General features: G+C 42.9%; 1 protein-coding gene across 2 annotated transcripts in view; it reads left to right on the forward strand.

Annotated features, from left to right (window-relative positions):
- Hel89B (histone acetyltransferase 1) overlaps positions 1-17,934 on the forward strand; it is a 68,835-nt gene that overhangs the window by 33,503 nt on the left and 17,398 nt on the right. For both annotated transcript variants that reach the window (XM_089734116.1, XM_089734117.1), the window contains exons 5-18: positions 3,865-4,011; positions 5,218-5,372; positions 6,556-6,757; positions 8,125-8,333; positions 9,602-9,697; positions 10,218-10,394; positions 11,504-11,766; positions 12,788-13,097; positions 14,692-14,835; positions 15,647-15,797; positions 16,518-16,603; positions 17,037-17,168; positions 17,242-17,372; positions 17,682-17,778. In XM_089734116.1, coding sequence (XP_089590242.1) covers positions 3,865-4,011; positions 5,218-5,372; positions 6,556-6,757; positions 8,125-8,333; positions 9,602-9,697; positions 10,218-10,394; positions 11,504-11,766; positions 12,788-13,097; positions 14,692-14,835; positions 15,647-15,797; positions 16,518-16,603; positions 17,037-17,168; positions 17,242-17,372; positions 17,682-17,778 — 2,300 coding nt within the window. The remainder of the gene's footprint in view (positions 1-3,864; positions 4,012-5,217; positions 5,373-6,555; positions 6,758-8,124; positions 8,334-9,601; positions 9,698-10,217; positions 10,395-11,503; positions 11,767-12,787; positions 13,098-14,691; positions 14,836-15,646; positions 15,798-16,517; positions 16,604-17,036; positions 17,169-17,241; positions 17,373-17,681; positions 17,779-17,934) is intronic.

Genomic DNA, 17,934 nt, shown 5'->3' on the forward strand with positions numbered 1-17,934 from the left:
GTTACACTCTGTGGACGGAATTGTGGCAGAAAGATCAGGAAAACAAGGGAAAGTGGTATGGAAGTATCCAAGATAACCTGCCTGTTAAACCATGGTATGAAAAATTGAAAACTAGTGAAAGTCGAGTTTTCATCACAACAATAAACAGATTGAGATTTGGCCATAATACTGCGCCGTCACACCTAGCAAGACTTGGCATTGTTTCAAATAACCAATGTATACACTGTCAAGCAGAAGAAGGGACGATCCATCACATTATATGCCTTTGTACATAATATTCCTATTACTCTGTACTGTGTCTTGTTTTCTGTGTGTACATAAATAAATAAATAAAATAAAATAAATAAATTATTTTCGATTGCCAAAGTTTCCTAATTCAAAGACTTGTGCTGGCTAGTGAGCTTAGTGATACCAATGCATTTAAGTGTGTCTCTTCCTCCCGCCCGCCGCCACTTAACTTTTTACTAAAAGATCCAACATCCTATAAACCTATTTATAATTACATAAAAAAGACAATTCAAACAATTTAAATGACAAAATTTAGTGAAGTGAAGTGTAGTGACCCCAAAGTAATGAACATTTTCCAAATAAGATATGACCTAAAGGTCTCTGTCACCAGGTCATAAAATAAAAAAAATAAAAAAAATCAAGACTAGCTCACGGCCCATCTTGAGACATGAGTTCTAATATACAATTGCATAAATATATCCAAATATAAAGTACTACTACTTAACGCATTGGTAAAGTCGTAGTAGGAGTAACCAGTGGGGAGATTAAAACGTCTCTGACTTGGGATACACGGCTGTTGTCTTCTCATCTGCCAAACTAGCAAGTTAGCAAGCTGTTTTTGCATTCCATTGTGTCTGCATAATAATCCTTCTCTTTGTGAAACTGTATAAAAATGGCGTGTAAAATAAACTATTAAAGCAACGGCCTAAAACTATAAAACGGCCGTCTGGTGTAGTGGTAAGTGACATGGTCACTACACAAGGCGGTTGCGGGTTCGAATCCCGCCGAGGGAAGATATTTGTATGATAAATATAAATGTCTTTTCCAGGGTTATGGATGTATATTAAATATATGTATGTGTATAATAAAAATCTTACATTTATATCCGTTATCTGGTACCTGTAACACAAGTTCTTTACGAACTTATCACGGGACCAGTTAACGTGGCGTGATTGTTAGTAAGTTAAAATTAGTAAATTAAAAAAAAAATTAAATTAATCAGGAATTTTATAGCACGCTTTACGAACATTTGGGTGCGATAGCCGGTTTTTTTCATATTTATTTATACATACATACTACGCGGTCCAGTCAACGTTTTGTTTAAAGTGAAAGCATTCAAGATAAATACATTTAGTTTTCTAAATGTGTAGTTGCGTAATGTTATTTATGATTTTATTGTCGTATGTATTCTCATAAAACCGAAGTTAGTAAGAGGCACGATTCATGCCGAGTGTTTGTTGGTTTCACCTTTTGCGCAGAAGTGTATTTTTCAGTCCTTGTATGTGGTAAGGTGTGCCGGAAAACGATTTAGTTTGTTCTCTTGGTTCGAAAGACGCCCGGTGCACTTGTACTATTAAATTTATATCTCGTAGGCTGGTACCAATTCTTGTAAGGATATACGTACTTGATATGGCCGGGAGACATGCGCTCGGCCCGATACGTGTTATAGTGCTAGAGGTTCGGACGTAGGTTGTTAAGCGCCAGAGGATTTAGTCTCTTTAACTTCGACACATTAACGTCCACCGACGCGTAGACGGAAGTCCGGCGATTCTCTCTTAATAAAATTAAATAAAAATGAACACTTCTGAGATGACCGAATTAAAGTTCCGATATCCAAGTTTATTTTCATAAAGCATACAGATAAAAATTGGCTCAGAAATTGTGTGGGTGACCTCTTATCTTATCGCTTCGTATGACCGTGGAAGCAAATTGAAAGATGATCTCATTTAAAACCCAGCATGCTCATTTATGAATGTGATAATTTGGATGTCTCAAACATCTGTGTTTCTTACGCAATCATGTTTTTAATCATGTAAAATCACATATCTCCTTTAATAAATACGTGATTTTTTCAATCACAAGCTTGTTGGTGTAGTGGTAACGGATCATGATTTCCTTACCATGAGGTTGGATCGCAGTAGAGCCAATGTCATCAAAAGATATTCTGAATATGATTGTAATTTTCTTCAATGTATGGTTTTAGTTCCTATTATAGGTACAGGAGAAAATCGAGCGTGGAAACGGTGTTTTAATTTATATATTATCAAATGATGAGTTTTTGTATGTTTGTCCTGTATGCGTTCCGATACAATTAATTCGATTGTGATGAATCTTGGTATAGTTGTTCCTGTTGTTTTCATTGCATTACGTGACCTTCGTATTTTTCATAAATCAGTAAATTGAAACATCTTCACTGGTGGTAGGCCCTCTTGGGAGTCCGCACGGGTAGGTACCACCACCCCGCCTATTTCCGCCGTGAAGCAGTAATGCGTTTCGGTTCGAAGGGTGGGGTAGCCGTTGTAACTATACTGAGATCTTAGAACTTATAACTCGAGGTGGGTGGCGCATTTACGTTGTAGACGTCTATGGGCTCCAGTAACCACTTAACGCCAGGTGGGCTGTGAGCTCATCCATTCATCTAAGCAATAAAAAAAAAACATAAACATGGATGTGAAATTTTAGATTTTGTTTACCATAATAAATAATGTACAACAGGAAAACGGAGAGGTCACAAAACACGGACCGGATTTCCGTCCGATAATACTATTTAGTCGTTACATAAACGAGTACATAAAGTGAAGCTATTGAATGAGAAACGTATATATTTACTATTTTAAATGTATTTTATTATTGGCCAGTAAAGCCGGATGATGCTTCGCTGCAGTTACTAAATCTAACTATGTTTATAAAATAGTATTTATCGCTCTGTTGAATTCACTCGCACCGTGTATTGTGTAGGTCGGTATTTTTTTTTATTCATGCATTTTTTACTGGTGGTAGGACCTGTTGTGAGTCCGCACGGGTAGGTCCACCACCCTGCCTATTTCTGCCGTGAAGCTGTGATGCGTTTCGGTTTGAAGGGTCTGGCAGCCGTTGTAATTATACTCGAGACCTTAGAACTTATATCTCAAGGTAGGTGGCGCATTTACGTTATGGATGTCTATGGGCTCCAGTAACCACTTAACACCAGATGGACTGTGAGCTCGTCCACCCATCTAAGCAATATATAAAAAAATAATTATAAATTATTGTCTTCGAAGGCAAACGAGCATGTAAACCAATTATGGTGAATGTTCACATTGATGCTGTTGGATATTAACAATGCCAGGTGCATAGCTAAGTCGTCGTCTACTCATAGTTTCAATTCAATCTAATAAAAGACCCGAAAACGTATTATATTTAACACAGAGCCAACAAACAAATTTTATGATTTTTTTTCTCGGTTTTATTTGACTGAAAAATATTAAAACAAACGGGTACGCCGATTGAATTTTTTTTTTCTGTGAGGCTGTTCCTTAATTTCTCTTACAATAAGTTGACGTTTTTAGAATAATAAAATACATAAACCATACGTTAAAAAGTATGGAGTATGGCTAAAGTATTATAATGGTTTCGTTACAGACAAACCGATAAAAAAACACATTCGCTTATATATCTTTAAAATGATATACCATTTCATTCACGATTAGAAGTTTTAGAAATATATGAAATTTAGTTTGCAATTATATATTTTTTGTATTTTATTTTGCTGTGAATTTACGTTTTTTTTTTAAGAACCAAGTTAACGTAACCATGATGCGTATCACTTTAATTAATTTCTTTCGGAAAGTAAGTACGTATTAAATTTTTTTACAGAGATTAAACCAGACCCGGAAGAATACGGACTGTTGAAATGTGATACGTTCGACATAGAGCGGGTCCTTCAGAACGGAGCGCACTTGATGGGTTCCGAGGGAAACGAATATGATTTTGACGAGAATGACTTCTCGCTCTCCACAGCAGGTCAGTATTATTATTCTCATTAAATTTTTTTATTGCTTAAATGGGTGGATGAGCTCACAGCCCACCTGGTGTTAAGTGGTTATTGGAGCCCATAGACATCTACAACGTAAATGCGTCACCCACCTTGAGATATAATTTCTAAGGTCTTAGTATAGTTACAACGGCTGCTCCACCCTTCAAACGGAAACGCATTGCTGCTTCACGGCAGAAACAGGCAGGGTGGTGGTACCTACCCGTGCGGACTCACAAGAGGTCCTACCACCAGTAAAAAAGTATTATTTACTAGCTGTGTCCGCGAATTCGTCCACATCGAATTTAACAAAATAGAAATAGCCTAAGCTACTCACTGTTATACCAGCTATCTGCCAGTGAAAGTCCCTTCGAAATCGGTCCAGCCGTTCCAGAGTTTAGGCGGAACAAACAGACAGACAGATGAAAATTATAGGAAAAGTGATTTTGGTATACCTATGTGTCGTATATACATTCATATTCATGTATTAAAAAGTGGTTATATTAATATTACAAACAGACACTTCAATTTTATTTATTTGTATAGTTAATACTTTTTATTACTACGAATCCTTTCGCAGTGTACTCCGTCGGAGTAGCGTCACTGAACAACACATTTGCAGTTAAAATATAGGGGATGTTAAATTAAAATTATGCACAGTAGGATTTAACGAGAATATCGTGGAGCTGATTGTGATCCCAAAATTATTGTTTGGCTTAATAAGATTTATTATTAGGTCAGCGTCAACGGTAGGCAGCGGCTTGGTTCTGCCCCTGGCATTGCTGAAGTTCTTGGGCGACGGTAACCACTCACCATCAGGTGGTCCGTATGCTCGTCTGCCTACAAGGGCAATAATTTTTTTATGAAAGATTAATTATTCAATTATATTCTATTTATTTTCTTTAATTTGTAACTATAAGAGTAGTAGGGCGATTGCAATGTCTTGATGGAGACTTGAGACGCATCGCTATGTTGAATCACGAGTACTTGAATCCGACTCTGTCTCACAGTTAAGGTTCTGACGAGCAGAAAAGACATTAAATGGTATACGATGTTGTGGAATTAAAAAGGAGTACCAGTTTAATAATAATATTTAAAAAATTGTGGACTTCAATACGGTAAATTTCTGTTAAAATATATTATAAATAGATTTAACATATATAATTGTTAGACAAAAATGTGCTCTGTTCGTACAGACGCAAAGGAGCGTATGGCGAAGCAACGGCAGCAGTTAAACACTCGTCTAGGTCTGGACGTTGCGGCCAATCTCGGCGTCGACTTGACCTCTATATACACGAACGAGGACCTGTGCCCCGTCAGACCGCAAACAAACAAGGCTGAACCGCAGAGAGTAAGTTATGTACTAAAATAAACCAGTGGTCTCTAGGTAGTCGAAATTCAACTATAATTAATTGAAATTGTATGTTTTTGTACACTTATAATTCTATTGTCAAAGACATTTTTTTTTCTTAATAAATTTTACCGGCTTGACAACAAAGTCCTTTAAGCCAAATCAGTATTTCTGTTTCTTCATCAATTCATTACAAAGACTTATACTTCTACAATCACGGATTTCGCCAAGACTACACTTTACACAAATATTAATAAAGGCAAACAATATTTAGTCTATTTTCAATTTGACCGCAGACTATAATTAATAAGAAAAGTTTGACAATAAACAAATAGCGTCTGTGTGTGACAAATTCATGGTAGTGTGTGTAATGTTTTTTTTATCGACTTAATGTATTTTTAATGCATAATTTAAAAGAATATTAGCATTGTGCGCTGCTTCTCTATATTCTCTATAAGTGTGGAAAATTTCATATTCCTCCGTTCGCGCAATTTTCGTAAAAAGAGATACAAAGTTTTTGCTTCACGTATTAATATACAGATATATATTATTATCGAGCTTCAAACATGTACTGCGATTAATTTATAAGCTTTCACTTTCATCACAGTCTAGTCTGAAACTGACAGTCTGGTAGAAAGGTATTAGAATGGAGAGTACACTAGAATAAGCGGAGTGTGTGACGCCCGATTACAATGTGGCAGAAAACTGTAGAAGTCGGAGAACCATGGTTGTTACGATATGTCAGTCGATCCCTATCTATTAGAGATGATGTTCACCACCGCTACAATATGTCCTTTCTCAAACGTGGTGTGAAACCGCCCTAAGTCCCAGGTGTCAGGACCCAGGTCTGTTCTCCTGGCCAGCTGACGGCCATAGGCAGTATTCACCAGTCACCATCCAGTAGGCTGCCTTAATATCAATAAAAACGTCCTTAATCTAATTAAAACTATTTTTATATTTTAATCTTGCGAGATTAAATTAATGCGTTAATTATTTGGTTTCGAATATTGTATGCCCTTATTCGTAGACATTTCAATATTGCGCTAACTACCCTCAAATTGATATTAAACTGAAAAAATAATTTTTAATTATGTCTAAAACTCTCGACACTAAACTCACTCTAAACACTTGTATATCGCATAGTTAATCATTCAGTGGCAAAATTTCTCTAAATGTTCAATAGATGCCGGTGCAAGAACTAGTCCCTATTTCTTCGAAACCGCTCAGTTCACGGGAAAAGAATTTGGCGAAGAGACGAGCTCGTGCCGCTCTCAGCAAACAGAAGTCTAGAGACTGCACCGAGGAGTCTACCTCAGCTCCTCCTACGCCCCCGATAGAACCCGAGAAGAAGAAAATGAAATTAGAACAGACTGAAGATTTTTTTCGTAAGTAGAAGAAACATTTAGCAAAACAAATCATTGAATGGTAGTCCTTTTAACTAAATTTTACTTTGAATACGATGTTGATTTTCCTTATTTTTAAAATATTACTTTATAGTCATAGATGACGCCATCAAAATCTATAGAGAGAACCACACAGTTATTGTTGATTAGTTTTTTTTTCTTATATTGTTCCATTAATTTCAATACGCGGCTTAAGTAAATTGATACGGGTGACGTCATTTGTGGTCAGTTTAAGCGACAAACTAACCACAGGATATATACTCGTACTATAGCACAATAATTAGACAATAATTAGAAGATATCATTCAATGTGACTGGTATTAAAAAATAAATCAAGTGTAGAATTATTATATTTTATTCAGTGATTTAAAATCTAGAGTGATCACCATCATTCTACAAAAATATAGATTACATGATCAACTTTTAAATAATTTTGCTATTTGCGTCCAGTGGCTTATTGTTGCGAATGCTTACCTAATCTGAATTTTGGACTATTCTGTTTTATAGCTTTACAGTCTTAGCTCTTTTGTGACTTGTAACATTGTCATGCTGACATGAAAGTATGATTCAATATCGCAAAAGCAATAAATTTTTGTCTTCATTACAAACAATAACAGTGGTTATGGTATTTCGATACGATTTCGAATACTACCTATTCCTGGAATTTCGTAACATGTTTATCATCTTCATTAGTTCGTTGAATATTGATAGTTTGAAATCGACTCCCTCTCAATATATCTTACCACTATTTGTTTTGTTTTGTTACGCGCTGGGGTTCGAGATAAATAAAATTCTACCGAATTACAACTAAAAACTGTATTCAACACTTAGAACACTTAAAACACTCAACAAACACTTTAAAACTCTCAATTCGCTTCTTCCGCTTCGCTTCAGGTTATCCGTTCGCTGTTTCACTTCGAGTAGTTGCGATTACTAACTGCTGCGTGCCATCTCCGCAACGCTTTTATAGCCGATATTGTGTTTCCGCTATCTGACAATAGGTGGCGTTGTACTTCTTCAGCGCTCTAGGTGCTACTAGACCCTTCGATATTCGTTCAACTATTCGGCGGTAGATTGCGTTACTCTTATCGGCATAACATTATTATTGTGTAGACGTGAAGATGTCATGGTCAATTTGCTTTTAAGTAGTTACCGGAGCCCATACACATCATTGTATGTAACTTTATAGTATAATGGTTACTGCACTCTTGAAGCGGGAACACATCAGTGCGACAGAAATAGGTATAGTGGTATTTATCTGTGTGGGTTCACGAAACGTCCTACCACCACCTTTTACGCGACAAGTGCAATATTTTTGAATACGATGTAATTTTCGGTGCTGTCGGTAGTGGAGGCAGGAGCCGCCGTGCCGTGCGCCGCCGGCTGGCAGGGGGAGGCGGCTCGGTGGCCCCTGGAGGCGTGGTGCAGCGCGCTACTGACGCAGCTGTTCAGCCCTCACTGGGAGGCTCGCCACGGAGCCGCCAGTGCACTCAGAGAACTACTACGAGCCAAGATAGCCAACACTGCCGGGATCACTCGCTACACCGAGCCTCAACACGTGAGTTTTCTTATCAAAGTAACTGTAGCTCATGATGGGTAACTTTCTCCCGGTAACCATACTCGTCGAACTCGACAAAGAGTTCGCCGTGCAACCTAACCCATGAATCAGCTCGCTGAGTTTCTCGCCGGATCTTCTCAGCGTGTCGCGATTCTGATTCTGTAGTAGATTCATTCGCGAAGCAGTTGGTCTTGAGTTGTTAGGTCACCTTCGGATGCGCTCAGGCAGCTGCTAGCAAATCCCACCCCTCCTGGCTGAGCCTTTGCTCGCCCACCTGTCCTGGTGAAACTGGAAAGGCCTCCGGGCCACCAGTAATCCTTCAATCATAAAAAAAGGATAACTTCCCGTGTAATCAATCAGGATTGAAGGATAACGTGAGCATATTAACATTCTGAATAGTTAATAAAGAAGTAGAGGCAGTTTGAGGAAAACTCAAATAATAGTCTCTTCAGATTGCGAGACTTATCATTAACGTTCTTTAGCCATTCAAATTCTCAAAACAATCAGAAATTACTGCAGACATTTAAATAATTCATACAAAAATAACAAAAGCAGCTTTAGTTGAAGTCCATGCGATTGGGTGATGCCGTCATTCGAACATTAACAAATTCGACCATAAATCACTGACGCATCAAGATCTTTACTCAATTTATAAATTAGATGTTCTCTTTTATTCTTTTAAATTGTCATTTTTTCATGGATTAAAACTATCGGTTTCCAAATATTTTTATTGGTCACACCGAAGCGTAGTAGCTGACTAATAAAAAAATGTGTGGCACTCGGGAACTGCCGCGGTAAAGCTATTGCATAATTTTTTTTATCAACTTATGCAATTATAATTAGACAATGATAATTTAATATTAAAACAATAATAAAACAAGACTACGCTATATTAAACATTAATAAAAGCAAAACCTTAACTATCCCCTTCAGACTCATAAGCTAGACCGCGCGAGAGAGAGATGGGCAGACTTTTCATGATGCGCATGTAGTGTGACGTCACGCCACGCGCTTATTCACAAACACTACACAAGCGCAACGTATGAATGTGTTTAATGCGAGCTACATGGTAGGCGGAGTAAGGGGTGTAAGGTTTTTTGCGTTACGGAATTTCATGATTCGGTCGCCGCGCTCAAGGCCCGCGATAAAAGCTATGCAATAGCTTAAAAAAATTAGTTCATAAACAAAAGAGAAAACGGTACTGAACTGTTTTGTCTTTAATTTCGTATACTGATTAAATCATATTTATTAATATTTCGTGTTTGTAGATGGAGTGTGCGCATCAAGATTGGCTAGAAGACATGGCCTTGAGGTTACTGTGCGTACTGGCGCTGGACCGCTTCGGAGACTTTGTTTCTGATCAGGTAACTGTTTTCAAGACCAGTATGTCTGGTTATGTTTGGCTATGACCTGTTTAATTCATGAAATACACCCTTTTGCCGTCTGTCGCACCCTAATGCTATGCCGGAAACCTAAACCTGAAAAAACTTTATCGAACAAATGAGAAGTGGATGTATAAAATACAACAAACAAGCCTACATGTAGTTAGTTTGAGATATTTATTCGAAGTGTGGCTGTTGAAATCATCAATTTTTTAACCATCCAATAGGTTTATGGTTTCTGACATGCAATTTTACGTTTACCGTTAAAAGAATACAGTTTTAAATGCAATGACATGGTCGCATAATGTTTGTTCTGTCTGGTGATAAATGTTACAAAAACAAACCTCCTCAAATTTGCGATCGTTTTCGATTATGTCATTTTGGAATTGCAAGGATAGCCCATAACTCCTTGTTTCCAAAAGTTAATTTGTTTCTGAAGTGCGTGGGTGGTAATGAAAGTTACACCTTATTAATATCATCATATAATTATGGAAATTCTCAGGTGGTGGCTCCAGTGAGGGAAACGTGCGCCCAGACGCTGGGCGTGGCGCTGGCGCAGCTGGACGAGGCCCGCGTGCGCAAGGTGGCGGGCCTGCTGTCCTCGCTGGCCGCGCAGGCGCAGTGGGAGGCCCGCCACGGCGCCCTGCTCGGCTTCAAGTACATGCTGGCCGCCAGGCAGGTCAGGGTTCAACACTATTACTACTACTAGGGTAGATGTGTGTAGGCAGCGGCTTGAAGTCAACGGCCGACGGTAACCACTCACCATCAGGTGAGCCGTATGCTTGTCTGCCTACAAGGGCAATAAAAAAAAAGAATTTTCTACTTGTGGAGTTCTTTTATACGTCACTGTGCAAGTTGCCGGCCCATAGACATCACGATGTGAATGCGGCTGTCCGCTTTCGGGCATCAGGTCGAAGTCGCATTTGTATTGTACAACGACAGTTTCACCCTCAATACGTTAACTGCCACGTAGGTCACCGATGCCTTACGTGGCGCACTGAAGTAATATCCGAACATACTGAGAATGAATTTATTTCTAAGACGCCTAGAAGTCTAAAACATATTATGTACATTAAAAACAAAAGAAGGCTAAGTTAGGCAATCCAGGCGTGGAGGCGGGAATACGCCCTCACGTCCCGGCCCCTGTAGGTAGCGGCCTCCCCCCGGTGAAGGTCAAGGGGCGACCTGAGGGGGTGAGGCCGCGCGGCGCGCTACCAGCACTCTAGCGCGCTGCCGTGGAGTGAATAGAGCGACCGGTCGACGGTGTATCGCGTCCCGACCCGGCAGGCTGGTTCTGGTCCAGCGGGGTATTCCGGGACACCAGCGGCACCGTCTGGGCGGCCCGACGGGCTGCCGTACCGAGACGGCCGACGTTTCAGAGCCTTCGATTCGCCTCGAAGGCTCCGTCGGCCGGGCGTCCTTGGGGTGAGCCGCGCCGTCTGGTTGTAGTGTTGACCGCGGTAACCCCCCTACCTCATCCGGGTTCTGACCTCGGAGGGGATCGGACGTCGGGTGTAAGAGTGCAGGGGAGTCGTTTAGTGGGTGGGTCCTAAAATCCTTGGGCCCGCGGTCTGCTCACAACACCATGCAGATCGTTGAGTCTCACATACCCCGCGCGCCCCTTTTGCGCGGGGACCTCGTAGGAGGTTCGGCGCTCTAACCAAAAAAAAAAAAAAAGGCAATCCAGGCGCTCCGTAACAGAAATGAATATAATTACTTTAGTGCGCCACGTAGGGCAACAGTGACCTACGGTGCAGTCAAATGAGTAGCATAATGGGTGGTCTGCAGGAGGTGGCGTGCAGCAGCGGCGCCCTGGAGCACCTGATGTCGGGGCTGGAGGACGGCGCCGAGGACGTGTCGGGCGTGGCGGCGGGCGCGCTGGTGCCGGCGGCGGGCGCGCTCGTGTCCGCTCGCCCGCACGCCGCCGCGCGCCTGGTGCAGCGCCTGTGGGGCCTGCTGCGGGACCAGGACGACCTCGCCGCGCCCGCGCACTCCTACATGGCGCTGCTGGCGGCACTCATGGCGCTGCCGGAGCCGGCGCGACTGCTGCAGTCAGTAACCTTATTTTTTATTGCTTAGGTGAGTGGACGAGCTCACAGCCCACCTGGTGTTAAGTGGTTACTGAAGCCCATAGACATCTACAACGTTAATGCGCAATCCACCTTGAGATATAAGTTCTAAGGTCTCAGTATAGTTACGACGGTTGCCCCACCCTTCAAACCGAAACGCATTACTGCTTCACGGCAGAAATAGGCAAGGTGGTGGTACCTACCCGTGCGAACTCATAAGAGGTCCTACCACTAGTAATTACGCAAATTATAATTTAACGGATTTGCTTTTTATTACCTACACGATGTTATTTATTCCTTCACCGTGGAAGTCAATCATAAATATTTAAGCCTAAGCTACCTAAGTTGATATTAAGGCTATTTCAGCGGAACCATAACTAGTAGGTGAGCTCACGGCGCTCGAACCGGAGTGTTGCTAACACTGACCCTAGCAAGAGCCGTGCTTCACAGAATCTACCACCGGATCGGAAACGCGACCCGCTGAGAAGATCCGGCGAGAAACTCAGTGGGCTAGTCAATACCGCCAACTACTAGACATCACAACGTGAACGCCACTCCAACCTTCTCCAACTATCCTACTTACTACTTCCAAATGATCGGTTAATGAATCATATTTACTCTTTTATTTGCTTCTGAACAGACTTAGCTTTGTACCTTGCACATGGCTACAAGAAGTATCATTATAGGCCTGCACAAGTTGTAATCACAAAAATTAAATCGTTATTACACGATCGCCGAATCGAAGTACAGTTTTATCGCTGAGAAGAAATGACAACATATTGTTAACCCTGGGAGCCTTTTCTTTTACCTCCAAATTGACGTATATCACAAACAATACAATTATTACTAGTACATAATGATACAAATGCAAAGGTACGGGTACTGCTGATAGTCTGTTGTAACTGACAGATCTCAGAGCTTATGGCGGTTATTTTGTGATGTTGCTAGCTTATCGATTCAATCTGCTCGATCAGGAAATTAAATGTAATTTTTTTGTCCACAGTCCGATCGATTTGGCAGACGTACTGCCCCGTCTGTGGCCGTATTTAGACCACGCGACCTCATCAGTGCGGAAGGCCACGCTACAGACTCTCCGCACCCTGACGCGGCCCCTGGTCACTACAGCCGCACCGCGCGCCGACAGCGCCCACAGCCCGCCGCCCGACACCGGCGCGCCCAGTGAGGACCAACCGAACGGGCTGGACGAACAGTACTTGATGTGGACCCCGGAGCTGTTGCAGGAAGCAATGAGATACGTCTACCAGAGAGTGTTGTTCGAACATATCTATGAAATACAAGAAATTGCAGTGCAAGTGAGTTCGCCTCTACCTCGACTCGGGTTACTTTCCCATTAAATATTTCATTCCTTCGCCCTCTTTTCTTTTTTCCCACTTCATTCTCCCCCTAACCCCCCTTTCTTACTTCACGTTACTCCCTCTGAAAGTTATCTCTTTATTTGTTTGGATGTATAGTGCCATTGCAAAACTATTTGTTATTCTATACTATTTGTTATCTGTTTATCGTATGTATATATTTTCCATAATAATGTATTGTCTTTAGTACACCGCAACATACCTGCTATATTTTTATATTTTCCAGAATTTCTGTAAATTAAACGTTTGTCTGGAAGAGATCGCTTTTAGCGATAAGAACAATCAGGAGATTGGGCCTCGACGTGGCGCTCAGTAAATCCAAGGCCATGTGGTTCCACAGGCCCCGGAGAGTGCCACCTGTCGATGCCCATATCGTGGTTGGAGGCGTCCGGATCGGGGTCGGTGTGCAGTTAAAGTACCTCGGCCTCATTCTGGACAGTCGTTGGACCTTCCGTGCTCACTTTCAGCACCTAGTCCCTCATTTGTTGGGGGTGGCCGGCGCGTTAAGCCGGCTTCTTCCCAAAATCGGGGGGCCTGACCAGGTGACGCGCCGTCTCTACAGGGGTGGTGCGGTCAATGGCCTTATACGGGGCACCCGTGTGGGGCCAGTCCGTGGTCGTGAGGGTAGCGAAGTTGCTGCAACGGCCGCAACGCACCATCGTGGTCAGAGTCATCCGTGGTTATCGCACCATCTCTTTTGAGGCGGCGTGTGTACTGGCTGGGACGCCGCCTTGGGTCCTGGAGGCGGAGGCGCTCGCCGCTGACTATCAGTGGCGGGCTAACCTTCGTGCCCGGGGCGTGGCGCGTCCCAGCCCCAGTGTGGTCAGCGCGCGGAGGGCCCAATCTCGGCGATCCGTGCTGGAGTCATGGTCCAGGCGGCTGGCCGATCCTTCGGCTGGTCGTAGGACCGTCGAGGCGATTCACCCGATTCTTTTGGATTGGGTGAATCGTGACAGAGGACGCCTCACTTTCCGGCTCACGCAGGTGCTCACTGGGCATGGTTGCTTCGGTGAGTTCCTGCACCGGATCGGAGCCGAGCCGACGGCAGAGTGCTACCATTGTGGTTGCGACTTGGACACGGCGGAGCACACGCTCGTTGCTTGCCCCGCATGGGAGGGGTGGCGCCGTGTCTTCGTCGCAAAAATAGGAAACGACTTGTCATTGCCGAGTGTTGTGGCATCGATGCTCGGCGACGACGAGTCGTGGAAGGCGATGCTCGACTTCTGCGAGTGCACCATCTCGCAGAAGGAGGTGGCGGGGCGCGTGAGAGACGCACAAGCTCGCCGCCGTCGAGCGGGGGCCAGGGAGGCGGATCTCGCCCAAGCCCTTTACATAACATTTTTTTTTAATATTCATTTTTAGAATGGGTATTATAACGTAACAATTATTGCAATATTGAAATGCCCGGAGCGAGCAACTCATTCCCATTTTAAGCAATCTTCTGGATAATCATTGACATAGGCGTGCAATAAATACATATACGTACATGTTACCCTGTTAGTTGTTCTTATCGTTTCTGATGGTTGATGTGCAGGTGTGGGAGAACCTGATCCGGCACGCGTCCCTGGGCGTGATCCTGGTGGCGGCGTGCCCCGTGCTGTCCACGTGGCTGTGCCTGGCCATGCAGCCCGCGCGCCTGGCGGTGGACCCGGCGCTCATACTCGTGCCGCCACTCAAGGTACACAAACCTCTTCATTTGATGCAAAAGTAAGCGATTGGATTTTCCATCACTGCGAGCTGTGACCTCTTGAATGATATGCATTTATTATCACTACGGTCGGGGGTGTGGTCTCCATAATATTCAGCAAATTCTGTAGTCGTGTATGAATAGGAGTCATTTGCGAAGCAGCTACGCTTGAGTTGTTGGGTCTCTTTTGGAGGTGTTCGGGTAACTGTTAGCAAATCCCGCCCCTTTTGGCTGATCTCTTGCTCGCCCACCTATCCTTGCGAAACTGGAAAGGCTTCAGGGCCATCAGTAAACTATAAATCATAAAAAAAAAAAATAGAGTTGGTAAGTTTCGTCATGCGAGGTTTAGTCTCTGTTCTATCTGGGCTGCCTTTACTACCAGTGTTTATACCACAAATATTTATTAATTCTCATATTTTTGTTCACGAATTTGCTGTACGTAAGAATACATTACGTAATACATATTTTTATAGGAGAACAACCTACAAAAAAACAAATATTTTGTCCTTTTTTAAATTATTCTAAATTTGTATAGTTTGTCCATAATATCGTCGTCATATTGATGGATTCAGTAATTCCGCAGAAAAGACTTTTTGTTGATTAATATCTCAAATCAATCATCTTCATTTCATTTCATTTCACTCCATATTATCATTTTTCATAAAAAAAAGAATATAAATTAAAATAAGAAATGACTTAAAGGTTTTAGTTACCAGGTCATAAAATCCCTAAAAAAAAGTAAATCCGCAAAACACGTAATTATTTTATTTTGAGATCGTAATGTTGTGTTATGTCGACGCAGGAGCGGCGCACGCGCGCGAGCCCGGCGGAGGCGGTCCCGGGCGAGGTCCGCGCGGCGCAGCGCTGGTACGTGGGCGGCGCCGACACGCAGGCCAGCGCCGCGCGGGACAAGAACGTGTCGCGGGCGCGCTGTCTCGCCGCCGACATACTGGGTACTTGCGCACTCTACTTGTAGACTTACTAGGAGCAGCCTTAGGGACCCCGGTAACCGGTACGCGTCGACGTGCAACCTAACCCATGCATCAGCCCGCTGAGTTTCTCGCCGGATCTTCTCAGCGGGTCGGGATTCCGATCCGGTAGTAGATTCATTCGCGAAGCAGTTGCTCTTGAGTTGTTAGGTCTCCTTCGGAGGCGCTCAGGCAGCTGCTAGCAAATCCCACCCCTCCTGGTGAAACTGGAAAGGGCTCCGGGCCATCAGTAATCTTTCAATCATAAAAAAAAAACTCGTAGATTCGACCGGAGGCACGTGACCCCGTGAGCTCACTTGCACCACCACCACGCCTATTTCTTCCGCGAAGCAATTATGAGTTCCAGGTTCAAGAGTGGAGCAGGCGTTGTACTGTAAAACTAAGAGTCTTGTCTCTTTAACCATCAATTAACATCAGATGGGTGGTCCACTCAGCTTAGCAATATTTTTTTCCTGCCTAATCTGATGGTTTTGAGAGACCATATCAGCGTCACTGGGCTAGTAGGTGAACTCCCGGGGCTCAAACCTATCGTTAACACTGACCCTAACAAGAGCAGTGCTTCGCAGAATTTACCAGCGAATCGGAAACGCGACCCACTGAGAAGATCCGGCGAGAAACTCAGTGGGCTATAATAATAAAATAAAAAGCTTTAATATACAAGATTCATGGTGTGTCTGCCATCAGGGCACCTGTCGTGCTACCTGGTGCAGCCCGCGCCCGGCATCGACTACACGGCGGAAGAAGAGAGCCCCATCGACTGCTACGTGAAGGTGCGTACTGCGCATGCGCATGGCGTTAGAGTATCCTTCAGCGTTAGATTTAGAACAAATCCAACGTTTATATGATCTAACTTTTTCCCTTATTAATGTAAACGAATAGACTAATTTACGGTCTAAACTGTATATCGAGCGGTGACTGGGTTTCATAGACAATGTAACATGCAGACTTTAGGTCGAAGTTTAAGTCACATTATTAACTCCCACTTTCTGTCCGGATTATTAATATCATCTTAAACAAATTGGCAAGAAATACTCGGCCGCATTAACTTTCAAAATGTTTCCTTTAAGCGACTTCATAATATTGTTGTAGTGCTTTTGAGGATTTTTATTGACGGACCCCTAAGAAATCAAAACGTTATAATATGAAATGCTGAACAGTCGAAACGAATTCAATTCAAACCTAAGATGGTAATGACGTTTCCAGGTGATGGTGGTGTACCTCCGCTCGGGCAGCGCCCTGCAGCGCCTGGTGGCCAGCCTCGTGGTGTCGGCCTGGGCGCGCCACACGCGGCGCCGCGGCCTCTACCCGCCCCCCGCCCCCCGCCCCGCTCACCCGGTACGCCACCGCCCGCAACCCTCTACTCTACTCCAACTAAAAGTCACTAACGACAAACATTAATGCGTTCCAGGATGAAGAGAAAGATGAAAATCATGAAACGAACGACATATCAAAGCTGGCCCCGGCGTCGCTGGTGTCCACCCTGCACACGGCGCTCAACCAGGCGCTGTACTATGATGAGGTGGCTCTCAACTGCAACAGGCGAGTAGACGCTGCTCCGACACGAGTATCCTGCGCGTGACCGACCTAGGACTTGAATGTATTATTGGTGTCACGAAAAACGTAACCGCAATAAAAAGTCAGCGCCGGAAATACCTTACTGCCATTTTAATTTATATTAGAGAGCTTATTTTTCGTTTTTTAGTTAGTATTTTTCATGCAGCAAATAAAAGAAATTCTATACAGAATTGAGTCGCTATCTAGATTATATTTTTGATAAGTTCTATTTTAATTACAAAATAAGATGAATAAATATTGGTGTTCATAATAATTTTATCGCGTCGCTTATAGGATACTCCAAGAAGCAAGAGATTTTTTGGCGACCTTGAAACATTACAAGTTACCAGTTGACGGTGAGGAGTTCAACAACATTGTGCGATTGGAACAGGTACATCCCAAATTACTACTGTCATTCGTTTAATTCTAAATAAGCATATCTCTTTGTGCCTTAAACGACTTGATGGTGTTACGCCGGTAAGAGTAATACCATCTGTCATGAAATAGCAGAAACAAATATCAAAAGGACTATTATAGTAATATCGAG

This window comes from Bombyx mandarina, chromosome 17 (genome assembly GCF_030267445.1).
Source record: "Bombyx mandarina strain Sakado chromosome 17, ASM3026744v2".
In the NCBI taxonomy this organism is placed as follows: domain Eukaryota; kingdom Metazoa; phylum Arthropoda; class Insecta; order Lepidoptera; family Bombycidae; genus Bombyx; species Bombyx mandarina.